An 18,284-nucleotide genomic window follows, 5' to 3' on the forward strand; every position below is an offset into this window, starting at 1 on the left:
TTTTCAGACTAAAAGCCTGACTTGTTCACATATTGAAAACAGTCTTAATTCCGTTCCTGACGTATATATGGCAATAAAACTCACTTTTAGAAAGCAACTGAAATGAAATTCCATCTGAAGTTATGAGTCAGCGACTGAAAATTAAAAGTTTACTGTGGTAAATAAATCAGAAGATGTGTTCGAGCTAAAAGTATAATCAAAAAGTCTTGAGGATGGCAACAGAGCTGACAATAACAACTTCATTTCCTTTCGGCTATCACACTGCCGTCACAGTGCTGTCATTCAACCCACTTTGGTCAATGTTCTATAATAGAACTGTCTAAATATCAGCCTCAGCTCAGCTGCTCTTAAGCAATGCAAACTGATGAGAGAAGGCCATTTTTTTCCAAACAGGTTTTATGTTATGCTGAGATTTCACAGGATTGCCTTTTCCCAAGCAAATCATGGACTATTTTCTCACTTGGGTACAATTTACTGTAGGAAGACCCAGTAAAATCCTGACTGTGCTCTGCTTTTAAAGAATTATTGTTGGTATAACAATATATAAATGTGACCCATATAATATAGGCTACTTTTAGCAGGAAGTTACAAGGGAAGCTCATAAACCTATTTGGAAATGTGTGTCTCAGCAGACTATACAGGAACAAAGGAACAAAACGGTTAATGCAAACAAGTATAAAGAATGAAAAGTGTGACACACCAAACATTTGGTACTCACAGTGGGTATGTTCACATATCTAACAATAAGTCTGAGTTGTTGGAATCACAAGTTAGTTTACTACAATGATGCTACTAATTTAATCAGATTTCTTTTCAGTAGCTTGACAGTAGAGATGCTACTTTTAAAATAGTGTAGAATTATTTTCTATTTATCAACCAAGTAGCATAGTGACATGAAATGCTACATCGATTTGCTTTAAAAATTAAATAAAAACTGCGATGTCAGACTGTTTGAAAAGCTTTCTAGATATAACCAGTGGCCCAACAATTGTCAGTCCACAGTTGTAATCCTTTAGACATAACACATCTGAAATAATAGATCACCACCAGACACATCACCTATTTTTTTCCAATGTTTATTTATATATATATATATATATATATATATAATTTTTTTAAATAATATTTATAATATTTGAGCAGAGACTTGGTACAGACCATTTAAATTTAAAAGCATATTTTATAGTTTTTCTTTTTAATGTAATCAAATCAAATAAAATAACTATAAGAAAGTGTCCCTTTAAGTAGCTTAAAATCAGTAAGCTACTTTTTATTTGTAACTTGCAATGTAACTAACTTTTCAGATTAGTGTCTTGTCTGTAGTTAAACTGTTTTAAAATTATGTGCAGCATCTAACTTGGAAAGCTTTAACACTTTTAAAGTATCTTATCCAACACTGAACCAAATGAACTAAATGCCTGGTAAAGTACTCACTCGCTTTCCAGGGGGTCCTGGAGGACCAGCTTCACCAGATGGACCAGGTGGACCCTGTGGTGTAAAAATCCAATGCATCACTAGCAAGTTTCATTATGTTTTTAACATAAAATATGATTTTCAATGAAAGTCAACCATCACTCACAGGCTGACCGGCCTCTCCATCATCTCCCTTGTCTCCGGGAAGGCCATCCAGTCCCTGTGTGAGACAGGACATTACATCACAACACTGCCATAATATTTCATTTCCATCAAGCATCATATTATAGTCTCCTCACAACATTTGTTTAATACGCTGGACATTAAGCCTGTAACTAACGACTATTTTGACAACTTGCTGATTACTTATTTGACTGATCTTCTACACCTTACGCAATGTTTTTCTTTAAACAATGTGCAATGAAGCCTGTAATATATGCTGAACATTGTGTGCAAAAAAAAGGTTGTTTGAGTGGAAACCTGGGCGCATTAAACTACATGACGTTCTATGAAATGTTTATATATAAAGTGCTTGGGAAATGTGTTTCACACTTTTTCCCCCTCGCTCTATTGCCTCCAGCATTTTAAAATGCATTTGTTCCCCACAGAAATAGTTATTTTACTGACGCAAAGCGAATTAATTCGTATTTGAATGTCTCCATAGTGAACTTACTCCTGCTCCGGGCTCACCAGGAGGACCTGGATCTCCAGGGAAGCCAATAGGACCCTAAATTACAAAAGAAATGATGGATCGGTTCAGTCATCATGTAGTATTATTTCAGTGGAATAGCTGAAGGGAGCTTTCTGGGATGTCACTGGTGGAGACTTACTGGGTTTCCTTTGGGACCATCATCTCCAGGGGGTCCTCTTGCACCAGCGGGTCCTGCAGCTCCAGGAGGGCCAGCTTCCCCTTTCTCTCCAAGCTCACCTTTGGGTCCCTATGGAAGGACACAACAACCATCAACATCCTGCTTTCGCCCATCTGTGATGATTGGGCTAAACAAAATTAATTAAAAGCTGATGCTTTGTTGTTTTCAAGCCCAAAATGTAGATTACCTGTAAATATGTTGGCTAAAAAGACATTATAATAGTTAGTTACTGCTTAGTGGTTGCTAGGCCATTTTGGATGGTTGCATCATTCAAAACTAAATTGAATTTCTGTATTTAAATTGAAGTAGCCAACAAGGTGAACTGCATTTCAAATTTGATTTTTAAAAAGTAGACTTAAACTGAACTCAAGTTCATATCAGTGCAACGAGTATAACATCATAAGCTGAAAAAAAGTTTGTCAAAACTAATGTTGAATGTAAACTAATGCAAGCAGAACGCTACTATCCTCTTTAGTCTCAACAAACAAACATTAGCATGTAAGATGCTGATATCACATAAACAGGTTTGTGCAGCAGGCAGTGGTTGAAATAATGTCCCTGGGTGAAAAAGGATGATGATGGCAGCAACCATCTGGAATGCAAGTGATGTTCACCTCATCATATATGAGAGAGAGGAAAATATTCACATTGCCGTTCTAAACCAGTGGTAAAACAGACTATAGCAGCCTTCACCTGCTACTCTTGTGAATGCAAAGTGGAGAATGATACGGAAGATAAGTTTTTTTTTTTCTTTCTTTGTGCACAAAAAAGTATTCTTGTAGCATCATAAAATTATGTTTGTACCACTGATGTCACATGGACTATTTTATCAATATCCTTACTACCTTTCTGGGCCTTGAATGTGGTAGTTCCGTTGCTGTCTATGCAGGGTCAAAAAGCTCTTGGATTTAATCCAAAATATCTTAATTTGTGTTCTGAAGATGAACGAAGGTCTTACGGGTTTGGAACAATATGAGGGTGAGTAATTAATGACAACATTTTAATTTTTGGGTGAACTATCCCTTTAGAGGTCATTAGCTGTATGTGTTCTAAATTAAAAACAAGGATTTGTGTAGTTACGCTCCTTGAATGTCAATAGATTAGCCTCAATTACATGCAGGCCAGACACATCTGGTAAACACTCACAAAATCAGACTCAACAACTCTTAAACACAATCAAATACTTACTCCTGAACCAGGCTCTCCTGGTGGTCCTGGATTACCTGCCTCACCGGTCTCACCCTGAGGGGAAGAGATGAAGTTTTACCTAGTCCTGATTACACTGAACATCTATTCAAATTCATCATGATAACTACAATACATATTTGTGTACATTCATGTTTTTAAAGAGATTAAATCAGGAAATACCCACCTTTTCACCATTTCCACCCATCGCGCCGATACCTCCGGGAGGGCCAGGAGCACCCTGTCAATCAAATAACAATACTGCTGATTCAAATCTTTATGATGGAGTTTCTATACAAATATGGCACAGTTAAACTCACATCAGCTCCGCTAGGACCTTGAGGACCTCTGGGACCAGGAGGTCCAGGTGGACCCTGTAAGAACAAAAACAACAGTCTGTCAAACAATTAAGATACTAAACTCTGGAAGATTCAATGGATTCATTCATTCTGACCTATTTATTTTACCAGAATCTGCACATCTTTTGTTTGTGAATCAGTGGCATTAGCACTAATAATGTGAAGGTGTGGTCACATTAGTCAAATTTCTCCAAAATCACAGGCAAAAAAAAGGCTGACTGTAGAATGTCAATTATACTGTAACAATGCATGAAGCAGAAGTCGTCATTTTCAAACCAAGTGGTTTTTTGTTGGTCAATGTGTTGAATTTGCACAAACAACTTGAACACTAGTGAATAAATTCCAACTGACTAGATTCCACAAGAAAATTATTTAACAAGCAACTGCACCTTATCTTAAAATAAAGATATACAGTGCATTCGCAAACTTCTGTTGTAATTTTATTTTTTAAATAAAGTATGCATTTTTAGTACATAGCTGAGACTAACTACGACTAAAATATAGATACTAAGATACTACAAACTCACCATTGGACCAACGTCTCCATTCTCTCCTTTCTCACCTGGAGGTCCTGGCAAACCCTAGAGGAAAGCAAGTTTTACATATAAATCAGGCACAACTCCAGTTTACATAAGAGTTGACCTATTACAATTTCAAAAATGCTAAAACCGTTATTAAAAAGAGAGGATACGTTAATGTTTCCTCTTACCTCATGAACAACGTGACAATTTAGAATAACAATCAGTCTCGCAGTGTTGAATATTAATATTATACATTGACAGCTCTGAGCCATCGGGTAAACACTATTAATCAAATAACAATTTTTGATAATTAGCAGTAGATGGAACCTCATGGCAATTAACGCATTTGCATTTGGGTCCCTGCAAATGTGTCACACCCGATGTCACTTTGAAAATATGAAACACAAAAAGAGGCAAAGCTTGGCAAGTAATCCATTTTGCAATATAATTGTGCTTGACTAAAGAGGTTTGAATGGTATTCAGATCATTTTCACCAAACAATACCAACAGACGTCTCTCCATTGTTCATAGCCAACATCTGTAATTACAAGGCTATTCTGGGTCATTGTATTTAGCAGACATGCTCTTTGGTACCCGCTAATGCATATCTTACTGCTTATTGTTGTGATAAATGTTGTGTTACTATAAAAGGACAGAAGTGATATTTCACAGCCAATTTAAGGGAAACCATTTCCCCAACTGCCAAAACAGCTTATACGTTATATTCACAGTGGGTTTCTAAGAGCTAAAGAAAAGTCTCCATTCTAATAATAAAGTCAAATTATTCTTCATTAGCAAGTTATTTAAAACTTGAGAGAAAACAAATTAAGATGGTTAATTTCTTCGGATCAAAAATCACTATCGTGGAGGATCAGTGAGATGCACAAACAATTAGCACAGTTGGGATGAATGACTTTTACCTTTACCTGATCACCAGTCAATTGCTCTGAGTGACTTTGGAATATTGCTATGTTGAGTAGCAGCCTCTGTTGCCATTTGAAAATCACCCCTCATTATTCCCATAGAAGTGAAGGGTGTCATTTTTTGATGTTATAATAATTTCTTAATATGCATCTACAGTACCAATTTGTGGTCAGTAAGACTGTATTTTATTAGACTCAAACAAATCACAGAAAATAAATAAATAAATGAATAAATACATAAAATACAGTAAAAACAACAATGTTGTGAAATACTATTTAATTTAAAAATGTAAATTTAAAAATCATTATAATATACTGATGTGGTGCTCAAGAAACATTTCTGATTATTATCAATGTTTAAAAACTTAACAATGCTTAATATTTTTATGGACTCATGAAAACCTCAAACTTTTGATTGGCAGTTGTTTTTCAGAAAAGTGGTTACCAAAATATTTGGTTTGCAAAAATGGCTCAACCAATGGACTAAACTTGGGAAGTTGGATTGTGACTCTGTTTGTCCGACCAATGGAAGACAGGAAGCTTTCAAAAAATCCATTTGAAAAGTCCAAATCCAAAGCAAATCCAATTGGTGGCGCTATTGGTAAAAAAATTACAATTTACCTGGAAAACGACAAGTAAACTGAAAGTGATGGAATCAATCTGCCATGTTTAGAGCAACATAATTGAATCCAGATTTTAAAAATGGCTATTGCTCTCCTTGCTCAATTATCCTGCCTTTATGATATTTAATAGTGGAGCTTTGTGTAAATTAAATAACATGCTTGCAGAAGATCCATAACAGGTGTGTTTAGATTGGTGTAAAGATGATAACTGTACCTGCAGTCCAACGGGACCGGGAAGACCTGGGAAACCACGGGCCCCCTCATCTCCCTTCTGCCCAAACATACCCTGCTGACCTCTGGGTCCGGGCTCTCCGTCACTTCCCTACACAAGAAAAAACAGTCAGATAAATTATAAAACACTGAAGATTAACATTTGAAGCTGATACAAACTCTGAACATGAAGGTGGGGAAGTGCAGTACAACACTCTCTGTACATGTAAAGTCAACTTGCTGACCCCAGAATGTCTTTCATACCCAAGTGTATAGCGCAGACAAGCATGGAAATGAGATCTACCCCCTGAGACATCAGAAGTCAAGCTTGAAAAGACGTGCCATTCCGAGGAACGCCCAGGGGAATTATTGAGGGCGAGAATGTGCTGCCCTCATTTCTGACGCTGCTTGCTCTACAGGGTCAGTGGAAGGGGAAAAGAGGGGTTCAGCACAGTTCAAACAAATGCGGAACGAAGATGAAGTTATTAAAAAATGTGAGGTAATAGCGCTTCCTGTGAGGAAAACATGTCTGAATGCGAGGTCACTGCAGGATATGATGAGTGTTTGTTTTATAGACTATGAGGGAATGTAAGTGAATGTCACTTCACTTCACTTCACTTCACTTCACTTCACTTCACTTCACTAATATTGGAATGTCAAGTCAAGTCAAGTCATGTAGCATTGATGGACCTACAGGACAGACTTCACCATGATGGCTAACAAGCATTAATAATCATGAAAAACATACAATATAGTAATGAGTGTATTTACTAATTATCGATTATGTTGGTCTAACACATTAATTTAATATGCTTAAAGGGATAGTTCATTTTCAAATTAAATTTTGGTATGTTTTAGCTTACCTCAAGGACATCCAAGATGTAGGTTTCTCGGTTTCCTCAGTATTTGCCATTTTAATATTTTTAGGTCCAACCGTTCTTGTCTGTGTCATGTCTATGGTCACCACCTCAAAGAGCAGGCACAGAGGAGTCAAAATTAAACAATTCCCCATCGTAAGTACACATTGATGACCTAAGACACGAAACGAGCGGATTGTATTTATATCGTTTTTACCTCTTGTACACAACCACGTCCAACTGATCTGAGTTCGCGAGTGCTTCCCGATGTGATGTGCGCGTGCGCGCTCTGGCTTTAGTCTGCGCAAGCGCAGAAAGCGCCGGAAGCGATCTCTCGCGCGTGTACATCACTCATTGTTTACACTTACTGCCTATGGTTTACACAGATTTCGGAAGTATTACCTTTCACTGTGAAGATCTAAACATATTTAGACGTACAGGAAATTGCAATGGAAGACGATTTCAATATATCCATAGACAACGTTGAATTTTTTTCACAACCATATTTATTTGAAACAGAATACACAGACCAAGTACTCAGGAGCGATCCGCTGCAGCAGCACGTCTTCAAGCCTCAGAGACAGAGGTCTCTTCAAAATTGGTGGTGTTTTAGCAGCAAGTGTTGTGAGATGCCAACAGAAGTGGAGAGCATATGTTGTCACGAATGGAACAACTACAAGATGACGAGAGGACATTGACAGTATCACATCACACACCTGCCTGACTGAAGATCCTGATTTTTCTCCGCTGTTGAGACGCAGCGGAGTGTTTAGTTTGCCACATATAAACTGGAGGCGACGTCCAATGCCAGAGGGACCCAATGGCACGCTGTCAATAGAGTGAGTAATGTGTTGTATTTTTATTATAAACGCAACGATTATAGGGTGCATTATAAACATTAATTTATTACAATTACTGCATTATATTTCAGACAGTGCAGATTGAAAGCGTAGCGTGTGGTAAACAATGAGTGATGTGCATGCGCGAGACATCACATCCGGGGCTTTCCGCGCTTGCACAGACTAAAGCCAGAGCGCGCACGCACGTCATATGAGGAAGCACTCGCGAACTCAGATCAGTTGGACGTGGTTGTGTACAAAAGGTAAAAAAATATATAAATACTGTTCGTTTTCTTACACAAAACCGCTCGTTTCTTGTATTAGGTCATCAATGTGTACTTATGATGGGGAATTGTTTAATTTTGACTCCTCTTTGCATGCTCTTTGAGGTGGTGACCATAGACATCCATTATGTGAGTCACAGACAAGAACGGTTGGACCTAAAAATATCAAAATGGGAAATACTGTGGAAACAAAGAAACCTACATCTTGGATGTCCTTGAGGTAAGCTAAAACATATCAAAATTTAATTTGAAAGTGAACTATCCCTTTAAGATGCTTTTATGCTTTAAAAATAACAGAACAGATCACAATGTACTGAATGTCTATTCAACTATAACTTGACTGCCATAATATTTTTGAATTATTATTATGAGGGCTTTCTTAGAAAATACTGATGCAAATGACTAGCTAATTTCATTGAGTAAATAAGGACAAAAAAAAAAAAGGAAACTCCATCCTTAAAATGTTCTAAAATCATTTTCTAAAATAAAAATAAATAAATCAAAGAATTTTACAGTACAAAAGTAAAATTACCTTGCAAGTAGTCTTAATTTTTCTTTGCTTTCAAATGTAAAATCATAAGAGTTCTTATTTTAGTGGAAAACTACAAGGATACCTAAAAGCTAATGATTTAGTTCAAATTATTCTCATCACAAATTTGGGAATATGGTCGCTGTGTTGCGGTTTCAAATGAATGTTTCAGTATAATTTTGTGTTTCATGTGGGAAAATACGGTAATTTGTGTGGAAATCACATCATTGCATATAATTAATTTGATTACATTATATAATCGATTGACAATCCTAATGATGTATGGCTATAAAAAAAAAAGGATCCGTCAAATATTGCTTATATTTAAGTGACTAAGATCTTTTATCAGCATGAACATCATTATGTAATCTTATAGATTTAACGTCTCGCATGCTTCCAAATTTGTAATATCCTATTCAGTAGAAAAGCCAAACAGTTTCCAAGAATGTTCTTCATATAACTGCACAGAATAGGTGTAATTATCAGCTTTTATAGAGCTAATGTATCAAGGATACAGAGAGGCCCAGCTGGGAGTGTTCAGCTTGAGTCATAAACTTTAAATATTCAACTGTGTGCCATCTGGCCCTGACTACTTACTCTCACTGCTGCTTTATCAACTCAGCAGGCTGCCTGACAGAGGCAAAACTGAGCAAATGTGAGTAGTAAGTCTTTTAACAGACACTTTTATCCAAAGCAACTTATAGTGCAACGAGGAGCAGTGAAGACCAGGGTTAAACAATCAAGATTACCCAATGTAAGAAACTTTTGTCCAGTTGTCCAGGCCAGTAGTTATCATTTTCTAAGGATTTGGCCACATGCAATGGTTTTTATGCCTTGCAAACATAAAACATTCGTTTAAACATTGTTTCAAGGTTGATGCCTGACCCTTTGCAAGATTTAAACCTACATCCTTTTAACTAACAACCCAGATCGCTAACCACTAATCCACAACACCCTGTGCAAAAAGAAATAATGAAGTTAGGTTAAGAAAGCCTGAGCAGTGAAGATACTTTTTATGTGTGAGAAGCAAAAATGATATATTTGTGTGACAACCTCTCCAGGATGAATGGAAAAATGAGGGTTTCATCCTATACGGCTCAAATGGAAGGTTGTAAATACTCACAGCAGGACCTGGAGCTCCAATTACACCCTGAGGACCTACTGGACCTGGAGGACCCTACAGCAAAAAGACAACCAGGACAACTTTAGAGAGGCTAGACCTCAAATGAACATCTGAAGGGCCAAGGATAGCCTTTGCTTGTGTAAAAATAGGCATAAGTGAGCGTAAATACAGCAAAAACACTATTATAATAATATTAAAGTTATACATAAAATAAATGGTAACACTTTCCAATAAGGTTCAATTTAGTTAACGAACAATAGTTAACAGAGACTTACAATAAAAAAATAATTTATTAATCTTAGTTATCTTGGTCATTTCAGAATTTAGTAATATACTAATAAAACCAAAAGTAGACTTTTTTTCCTGTTAATATTATTTCATGGACCTGAGCTAACAAGAACTAACATAAACAGCAGTATTTTTAATAATGTTAACAAATATTATTTATTTAAAATCAGTACTGTTCAACTTACATGTTCGCCTTTGTCACCCTTGCTTCCTTTTTGACCTGGTTCTCCAACTTCTCCCTGGAAAACAAATAAATAAAAAGTTTTTAAAATCAAGAAACTTCAAGCTGTTTACAACTTTTCCCTAGCTGCCTGGTCATCAAAATGTTCTCAAGGTCACTACAGCATCAACAGCAGAGTAAACTTTACTCCAGAGATTTTAATTTACCAGTAAAACCAAGACCTTGGGATGTTTTTGCAATTAATTGACTACTTGGCCCCTCCAACACCATTGCCGCCACAGCTGAAAAGAATAATGTGGCTTGGGACGTGATAAGGATCTAAAAAAGCACTATTCTACATTTAACAGGGCGATAATAGATTCTGGAATACATTAGCCTCAAAGCACGTTTGTTTACTTGGTTGACGTGCCTCGATTTCCCTGGTTTCAACATTTCACTATAGTAATGATTTTGTGTCTTGTTTGGTTATAGTGATGGATAAGTCAAAACTTTGTCCGAATTGTCACTAATGGTGTGCCGATGTGAGATGGGCATGATGTCTGTTAATTAAAACGTCATGCTGTAGAGTTTAGAATAAAGTACTGCACCTTGTCACCATCCTCTCCAGGTGGACCCTGAGGTCCGGCAGGGCCCGGGAGTCCGACTGGACCTTGGATCCCATCCCGGCCGGCAGGACCAGCAGGTCCTTTCTCACCCTGCGTGAAGTTAAGAAATAACAGTTTACACACATGTCTGAAAGTGCTGATTAAGAAACAGTTACATCCTATGAGGAATACTTTAATCTGGTTAATACAGACAGGCTGAGCAAACAAAGCTAATGGCAGATCCACTGCAATTAATTAACAGCATTTATACACTGTGGAGAGGAATATGTTCAATATTATTATAGAACCTTTCAGTCAACTAATTGATTTCAGCTTTAACTGTGTGCTGTAAAAGTCTAAATGAACTGAATGGAGTTTCTGTTTGGATGCTGCATTAAACTGGCTAAGCTATCTGCGCTAGATGTGTTTATTGAAAAGATGAATTTTAATGAACCATAACTCTTTTCCTCTCACCCCTTTTGTTTCCCACAGGAATCTCTAGACATTAGTGCAACACTTAATGTATCCAAGCATCTGATAAAAGCTCAGTCACTAGTTTACTTTGTTTAGGGTGAATTCAGGTAAATTAGACCATGTTTTGCTAATCATCTCAACAAAAAGTAGCCCAGTTTACTCAAATTCACATTATTTCTTTTTCTTTTGAATAGTTTACAAGATAACACTGGCATTTTTTATCTTCGAACAATGCGCACTCACCGGACCACCCTTCTCTCCTGCAGGTCCCGGGGGTCCTTGAGGGCCATTGCGTCCTGTTAGACCAATGGGTCCTCCGGGTCCAGCTGCTCCTCTCTCTCCTGGAGACCCCTGTGACACACACATCCCATTAAATCTGGCAGGAACACAACTGGATTCCAGGAGAGATTCTTAACCAAAAAAGAGCATTCTGATGTAAAACCAATCATGTCTTGGGTTACCTAAAAATGTAAACATATTTTTGCATATACAAATTAGCAATTTTCTGCAGTTCCTTTAACAAACATCATTTGCTCGCAACAGCAATTGCTCTTCTGTTGGATCTATCTATCCAACACACACACGCGTACACACACACATATGCTTTCAAATATAAATATTAATTGCATTTTATCTATTAAATGCCATAAACGCCTGTATAATACAATACAAATGCCATTCAAAAGTTCGGGATCAGTAAGATTTGTAATTTTTTTTTATTTTTTTTATGCAGTCTCTTTTATGCCTATCTTTATCGAAAATAAAGAGAAAAACAAACAAACAGTAATACTGTGAAATGTTATTGCAATTTCTAATATTGGTTTCCTATTTTAATATTCTTTCAAATATAATTTATTTGTGTGATGGAGCATTGCATTTTTATCAGCCATTACTCCAGTGTCACATGATCCTATTTTGAATAAACACTGTTCTTTTTCATTTTTTATTTATCAAAGAATCCTGAAAAAAAATTACCATAAACCCCCCACCCCCATTTTATTTTATTTTTTTAATAAATATTAGAATAATTTCTGAAGGATCATGTGACAGTGATTGGAGTAATGATGCAGAAAATTCAGCTTTCCTTCACAGGAATAAATGATATTTGAAAGTATATTAAAATATGAAACAGTTATTTTAAATTTGCATTAATATTTCACAAAAAAAAACAAATCTGTATTTTTGATTAAATAAATACAGCCTCGATGAGCATAATAAACTTCTTTCAAAAACACATAAAAATCTTACTGATCCCAAACTTTTGAAAGGCACTGTATACAGTTATTTAAATAGCTTAGAGCTAAACAAAACCATGAAAAAAATGATATTTAAAGTTCCATGACTTTTCCAGGCCTGGAAATGACAGTTCCAAATGTCACTGATATTTCCAGGTGCTCCGTCTCTGTGGGAACTGTGTTATTCGGTAGTTTGTTTTGGCTCTGAGGAACATGTTCCCATTCAGATCCTTTTCTGCACTGAACAACACTAAGGCACATTTGTGTATCACATTAAATACATTTCATCTTTAGAGTGTATCAGTGGGTCTCACTGACAGACAAAAGTTTATGAGAGAACGAGTTCTCTGGTTTAAAACCAATCTTTTTCATAAACAGTCCATTAGCGCATCTATTAGCACTGAAGGATAAGCACTGAAGAGAGCTCTCAGAACGAGGGCTTTATTCACCGTTTACTTAAAGACATCCGGTTGCTTTCACATGCATGCACATACCCACAGAAACACATGCTAAAACGACATCCGCCTGCAGTGATAGTGCTTCTATACATAAGGAGGGGTCAAAGTCACTGCACACAACACCGCACTACCAATACATTCTCATTCCCAACTCGCCAACGTCTGGGGAATCGTATTGAGAACATACTGGCACTACATGCAGGGCAGTGCACACATCTTAATTATCATTTACAAAAAAAATTTTATATATATGTTTTACAGATACAAACAATGAAGCATGAACAGTTTCTGCTCAGTTCCACAATGAACGGTCAACTATCGCCACAGACTATGACCAATCAAACTGACACAACAGACAGCCCAGAGTCACTTCTCATCTGATATACCACCTCACAAACACACTGAGGCACACTGCACACTGACTCAACTCTTTGTTAGAAACTTCTCAGAAGAGTTGTACTCTGCTGCCGGTGACTCAATCCAGGCACCTGCGGGAGGTCTGTTTAGGCAAAGATAGGATGGCTGATCGGCGTGGGTGGGCCACTGACTCAAAATCCTTCTGATTTCAGGGATTTTTCTTGCCTGGCTGTACAGATGCTTTTTATACAAGAGAGACAATGAATCCCTACACCAATCCTCCTCAAGCCGAAAAGGGCTTCACATAGCGCACAGCTGAAGCTTTGATGGATTTAAGCTGTACTGCTGTGCCTTCACTGCACTACGAGAGAAGACAGACAGCAGTTACTTTAAAGGGAGAATGTTATTTCTATACAGGATGGAAGATCTATTTTACTCTACTTTATATGATCACAGGGTTGTCATATAAAAATTCCAAAATTTCAATAGCAAGAACAGTGAAACAGCATTATTATCGATACAACTTTCAACAGCCCTTAGTTCAACTATTGAACATGTTCTTCTTCTTCAAATTCATAATAAAGTATTACATAAATGTTCAAGTAAAATTTTATCTACAACATTTAACAAATTAAGGGGTATGAATATAAAGTATATATAAATGATTTAGATTTTTGTAATATTTAAAAAAATAACAATAAAACATATTTTTCAATACAGTTGCTTTAAGTTTCAATAAATAAATATGTTTCTCTTTCCTTTTCAATATTTTCATTGTAGGCCTAATACACAGGTCCAATATACTGACACTGAGCATGTACCGTATCAAAATTGCAGTACTTTTGACATCCCTGATGACAAGGGTCTGAATCTCTAAGCATATTTCACGTATGATTCAAATGCAATTTCTGAAGTGGTGACGGACTTACTGATTAGGCCTGACTCATTCAGCGTGATCAGACTGCGTGGGATCAGATCACATACCAAACCGGGCTCTCAATGCCAACATTACTAGTTACTGGTCATTAAATTCACCACCTGCTGACTGTGCCTGCTCCAGAATTTGCCTGATGTCACTTCAATAATAGAGGCAAAGCTTGCAGATTGATCGTTTGCAGCGACAGAGTTTCCATGGTAACACAGGTACTTACAATAGGACCGGGTGGACCCTGTGGACCTTCGCCTCCCTTCAGACCAGATGGACCCTGTGTGAGAAGGAGAGAGAGCGGTTTAATTCTCTAATGAGGGCTGTGCTTCAGAATCTGTCAGAGTGGCATCTGAAACTCTGCGTGCGCTTGCATTGGTTTGTGCCAGTGTTTGGCAGCTGTTTGTACTATATGTCTCCTGGAAATACAGCCCAGAGTGTTTATACAACTGGCAAAATCTCTATTTCCTACATCAGAAACAAGTGCTGGCAATGCATTGACATGTGACGCCAAGGACACGTCACTCTCCTCCCATCTGATTCATGAAAAACATATGAGCCAGCTAAAAGTAAACATCAAAACAGCAAGTGACGGCAAAATCAACTGCTGTTTATTGAAATCATACTGGCTTTGTGTTTCAAGTGTGACTTTCAGCAGCAACGGATTCATGAAAGAGATAACTAGTGGAGGCTGACATTCATCAAGAAGGCAGATGCTGTTTCTTAAACTAGAAACAAAACAATTTTTGATTATATTCAGTCCCACAGTTTTAAATACTCCTAATGAAGAAAAACTAGTAGAGACATTTCCAAGTCCCTGTGACATATGCCTGCTTTGAGTTGGCCAACTGTGGCAGTTTGCTATGTACAAAGTCATTTACAAGCCCACGGAGTTCCACATCAGAGGGACAATAAATATGTCAAACTGCATCTTTGAAAACTTACTAAAAGTCAGGCATTTCACGAGATAAATGTTAGCATTTATTTTGTAAAATTTTATAATAACCTCTCTCTATGGACCATTAGTTCAGCATTAAATAGTCAAATAATCATTTATTAAGCATTGTCCCTACATTAATAGTCAGTAAGCAGTTTATAAATACAGCTATAAATGCTTTGTTCTTGATTTATGAGTATATCTAAAATGTGTTTCATATTTGTATTTTCATAATTTATTAATGATCAATATATCATTTCAAAATTAAGTATTACATTATTAACAAACCGGTTATTTAGGAGTTGTCAGTGGTTCCTACGATCATTTAGATCTAGTCCTCACTTTAGACTGGCTCACACAAATAGTTAACTGACAACTACTCAAGGTTTTATAATTACCTGAATTAATCATGAAGTACAGTAAGAATACGTGTTAATACAGCATTTATTAACACATTATTACTATATGTCTAAATAATATGTATAAAATTCCATTTAAATAGATTATTAATCATTAACTTACCCTTTCTAAATGATCCTATGAACCTCTGATGACAATTAAATAACTTTTGTTCGTAAATTATGCCATACTTAAATTAGAACTGATAAAATAATCATTAATAAAGTATACAGCTGTGAGACTGTAAAATCTGATTAAAAATGAACTATTTTTCTGAAAATTAATCTCCAACAAGAGATTATGTTGGTACACACAAGCTTCTTTGCAGTAAACCATGGGCTTTTGTACATTAAATTCAATATAAATCAAAATTGCGTATTTGTATATCCTTGGTTGTATTGCCATACACTGCAGTGGAATTTCTCTGCAGAGTTAGAGACGCATTTCAAAAAGCTTGCTAAATGTCTAAGTGCATGTTAAATATGTCAGTTAATCTCCATGAGCCTCAGTCTCATAGTTAGGACTGTACCCTCTCCTGAGGCATGCATCCAGCATAAGCATTTGCATGAACAGCAGACGGTTAAGCAGCTAATGACCATTTGGTGGGGCACACAACATTAACTCGTTTGTTCTTACCGCTGTGCCAGGAATCCCCCTTTGGCCTGGGAACCCTTTTAGTCCGGCAGGGCCAGGTTTCCCAGAAACGCCATGAGGACCTGGATCACCCTTCAAGAAGAGAGACGATGAGAATTTAGTCTTCAAACTTAAAACCACCGAGCTCCACAGCTGCTTATTTGTAGGCATTACCATCCACCTACACATTGTGAAATTTGACTGAACATTACGCAATTTTTTTCCAGTTATTCCCCTTGAGTGATCTGAACTGAGCATGTTTAGCACACTGTACCTTTCCACCTTCTTTGCCGGCAGCTCCGGGAAGACCTTGCTCTCCAGGGGGTCCTGGTGATCCAGGATGTCCTCTCTCTCCAACAGGTCCAGTTTCTCCAGTAGAGCCCTTTCAAATTCAAACAGGGTTTTTCATTTAACCTCTGTCTAACAGCAGGTTTTTATTTATTCATTTTTTTCTACTCATATTACAGCAACTTCTATAGCTCACCTGTGGGCCAACAACACCTCCAGGTCCAGGAGGTCCAGTCTTTCCTTGGAAACCCTGTTTGAGGACAAGCATAGTCATTGTGGGCATAGTTATCACATTTCTGGAAGCAAACTCGGAGAAAAGGAAAACCTGATGGAAACTATGTAAAAATCACTAAACTGTACAAATCCAGCCTCTGAAATGTCAGCACCACTTATTTTTGTTACATCCACTTTTTCCACTTAAATCATATAAAGTCAAGTGTCAAAAAAACAAACAAAGGGGAGTCTTTGAAGATAAAATGAGTTTCTCATTTCAGCACTCCATCTGTCGGACGTTCTTGATTAGAAACAGAAAGATAGACCAGCCAAGAGCAATTTAGCGCCTTGACTCTGTCGGCAGCTAAAAGGTAATACACCATATAAACACTGTCCACAACATTTATTCCTCTTTACTCAAGAGACAGAAAACACTTATGAAGACAAACTGATACTCACAGTCTCTCCTCGCTGTCCAGGGTGACCCGGCAATCCATCCTTTCCAGGAGGCCCCTGAGGGAATTACATAATTAATAGTGATTAAATCATATTTATGTAATTATTATTTAATAGACTTGTAGACTTGAGGCTTATTCTTTTGGGTTTTGTGATTTAATAGTTGCAGCTAGACCTATTATTTGAGCTATAGTAAAGTAAGTCTGATTTATGAAAGCCAATTTCAGCCACATAAGGAAAAAACTAAAATGCTTTCACAAATCAAAATCAAAATACATAAAAAGCAGAAATTATTACGTAAAATAAAATAAATTATTATGTGACATTGAAAATCGAAACTTTTTGTGTCATAATTTTGAAATTTTCCACTTATGATTAATAATTAGGTCATAATTATGACAAATAATTTGTCACAAATTATACTTTTATGACACAAAACTATTAAATCATCAAATGTCAAAATAATAATTTTCATGTTTTGTCATCATTTTTAATTCCTTTAATTTTGAATAAAACTATAAATAGGTATAAAGTAGACTAAAAAGTCTTTCCTTTTTTCTCAATTTTGAATATTCTCTCTCTTAAAAATGTATTTAAATATTTAAAATGGATAAAACCACATACAGGAGGTCCTTTAGGGCCTGTTAATCCAACAGGGCCCTGAGGTCCTTGGAGTCCCTAAAACAGAAAGAAAGTAACATGTAAGGGAAAGGTAATGCAAAAGGTTTTGATCTGGAAAGTTGACAAATGCAGCTGAAAGGTAGAACTAATTCAATAATCACTCACTCTCTCCCCTGGGCCACCAGCTGGTCCATCATTCCCTGCTGTACCCTAGATAAAGAACATTTTAAGATGCATTTTTAAGCATTCACAAATACCAATAACTAATTAAGTTCAGCTGAATCAGGACTGTTGAAGCCTGACCTTTGCTCCAGGTTTTCCTGTTGGACCTCTGGCACCTCTTCCACCACGGGGACCCTGAGGACAAGAGTTATTAGTGATACGCCTTGTGCATCACTAGCGTATGTGGAAAAAAAGTGTTCTTCTCTACTTAAAAGGTTCAAGCTTGACATACCGTTGGTCCTCTTTGTCCTCGTGGACCTGCTTTACCAGCAATACCC

The 18,284-nt window shown here is 36.9% G+C and overlaps 1 protein-coding gene across 1 annotated transcript in view; it reads right to left on the reverse strand.

The window, feature by feature from the left end:
- The window catches only part of LOC132096642 (collagen alpha-1(XI) chain-like), a 72,220-nt gene that overhangs the window by 9,030 nt on the left and 44,906 nt on the right, over positions 1-18,284 (reverse strand). Inside the window, exons 33-54 of the mRNA XM_059502119.1 lie at positions 18,239-18,283; positions 18,088-18,141; positions 17,950-17,994; positions 17,788-17,841; positions 17,167-17,220; positions 16,691-16,744; positions 16,481-16,588; positions 16,210-16,299; positions 14,464-14,517; positions 11,506-11,613; positions 10,792-10,899; positions 10,209-10,262; positions 9,736-9,789; positions 6,108-6,215; positions 4,354-4,407; positions 3,788-3,841; positions 3,655-3,708; positions 3,471-3,524; positions 2,244-2,351; positions 2,087-2,140; positions 1,580-1,633; positions 1,435-1,488 (exon numbers count right to left, since the gene is read on the reverse strand). Coding sequence (XP_059358102.1) covers positions 1,435-1,488; positions 1,580-1,633; positions 2,087-2,140; positions 2,244-2,351; positions 3,471-3,524; positions 3,655-3,708; positions 3,788-3,841; positions 4,354-4,407; positions 6,108-6,215; positions 9,736-9,789; positions 10,209-10,262; positions 10,792-10,899; positions 11,506-11,613; positions 14,464-14,517; positions 16,210-16,299; positions 16,481-16,588; positions 16,691-16,744; positions 17,167-17,220; positions 17,788-17,841; positions 17,950-17,994; positions 18,088-18,141; positions 18,239-18,283 — 1,476 coding nt within the window. The remainder of the gene's footprint in view (positions 1-1,434; positions 1,489-1,579; positions 1,634-2,086; positions 2,141-2,243; positions 2,352-3,470; positions 3,525-3,654; positions 3,709-3,787; positions 3,842-4,353; positions 4,408-6,107; positions 6,216-9,735; positions 9,790-10,208; positions 10,263-10,791; positions 10,900-11,505; positions 11,614-14,463; positions 14,518-16,209; positions 16,300-16,480; positions 16,589-16,690; positions 16,745-17,166; positions 17,221-17,787; positions 17,842-17,949; positions 17,995-18,087; positions 18,142-18,238; position 18,284) is intronic.

The sequence above is a fragment of the Carassius carassius genome, chromosome 20 (assembly GCF_963082965.1).
Source record: "Carassius carassius chromosome 20, fCarCar2.1, whole genome shotgun sequence".
In the NCBI taxonomy this organism is placed as follows: domain Eukaryota; kingdom Metazoa; phylum Chordata; class Actinopteri; order Cypriniformes; family Cyprinidae; genus Carassius; species Carassius carassius.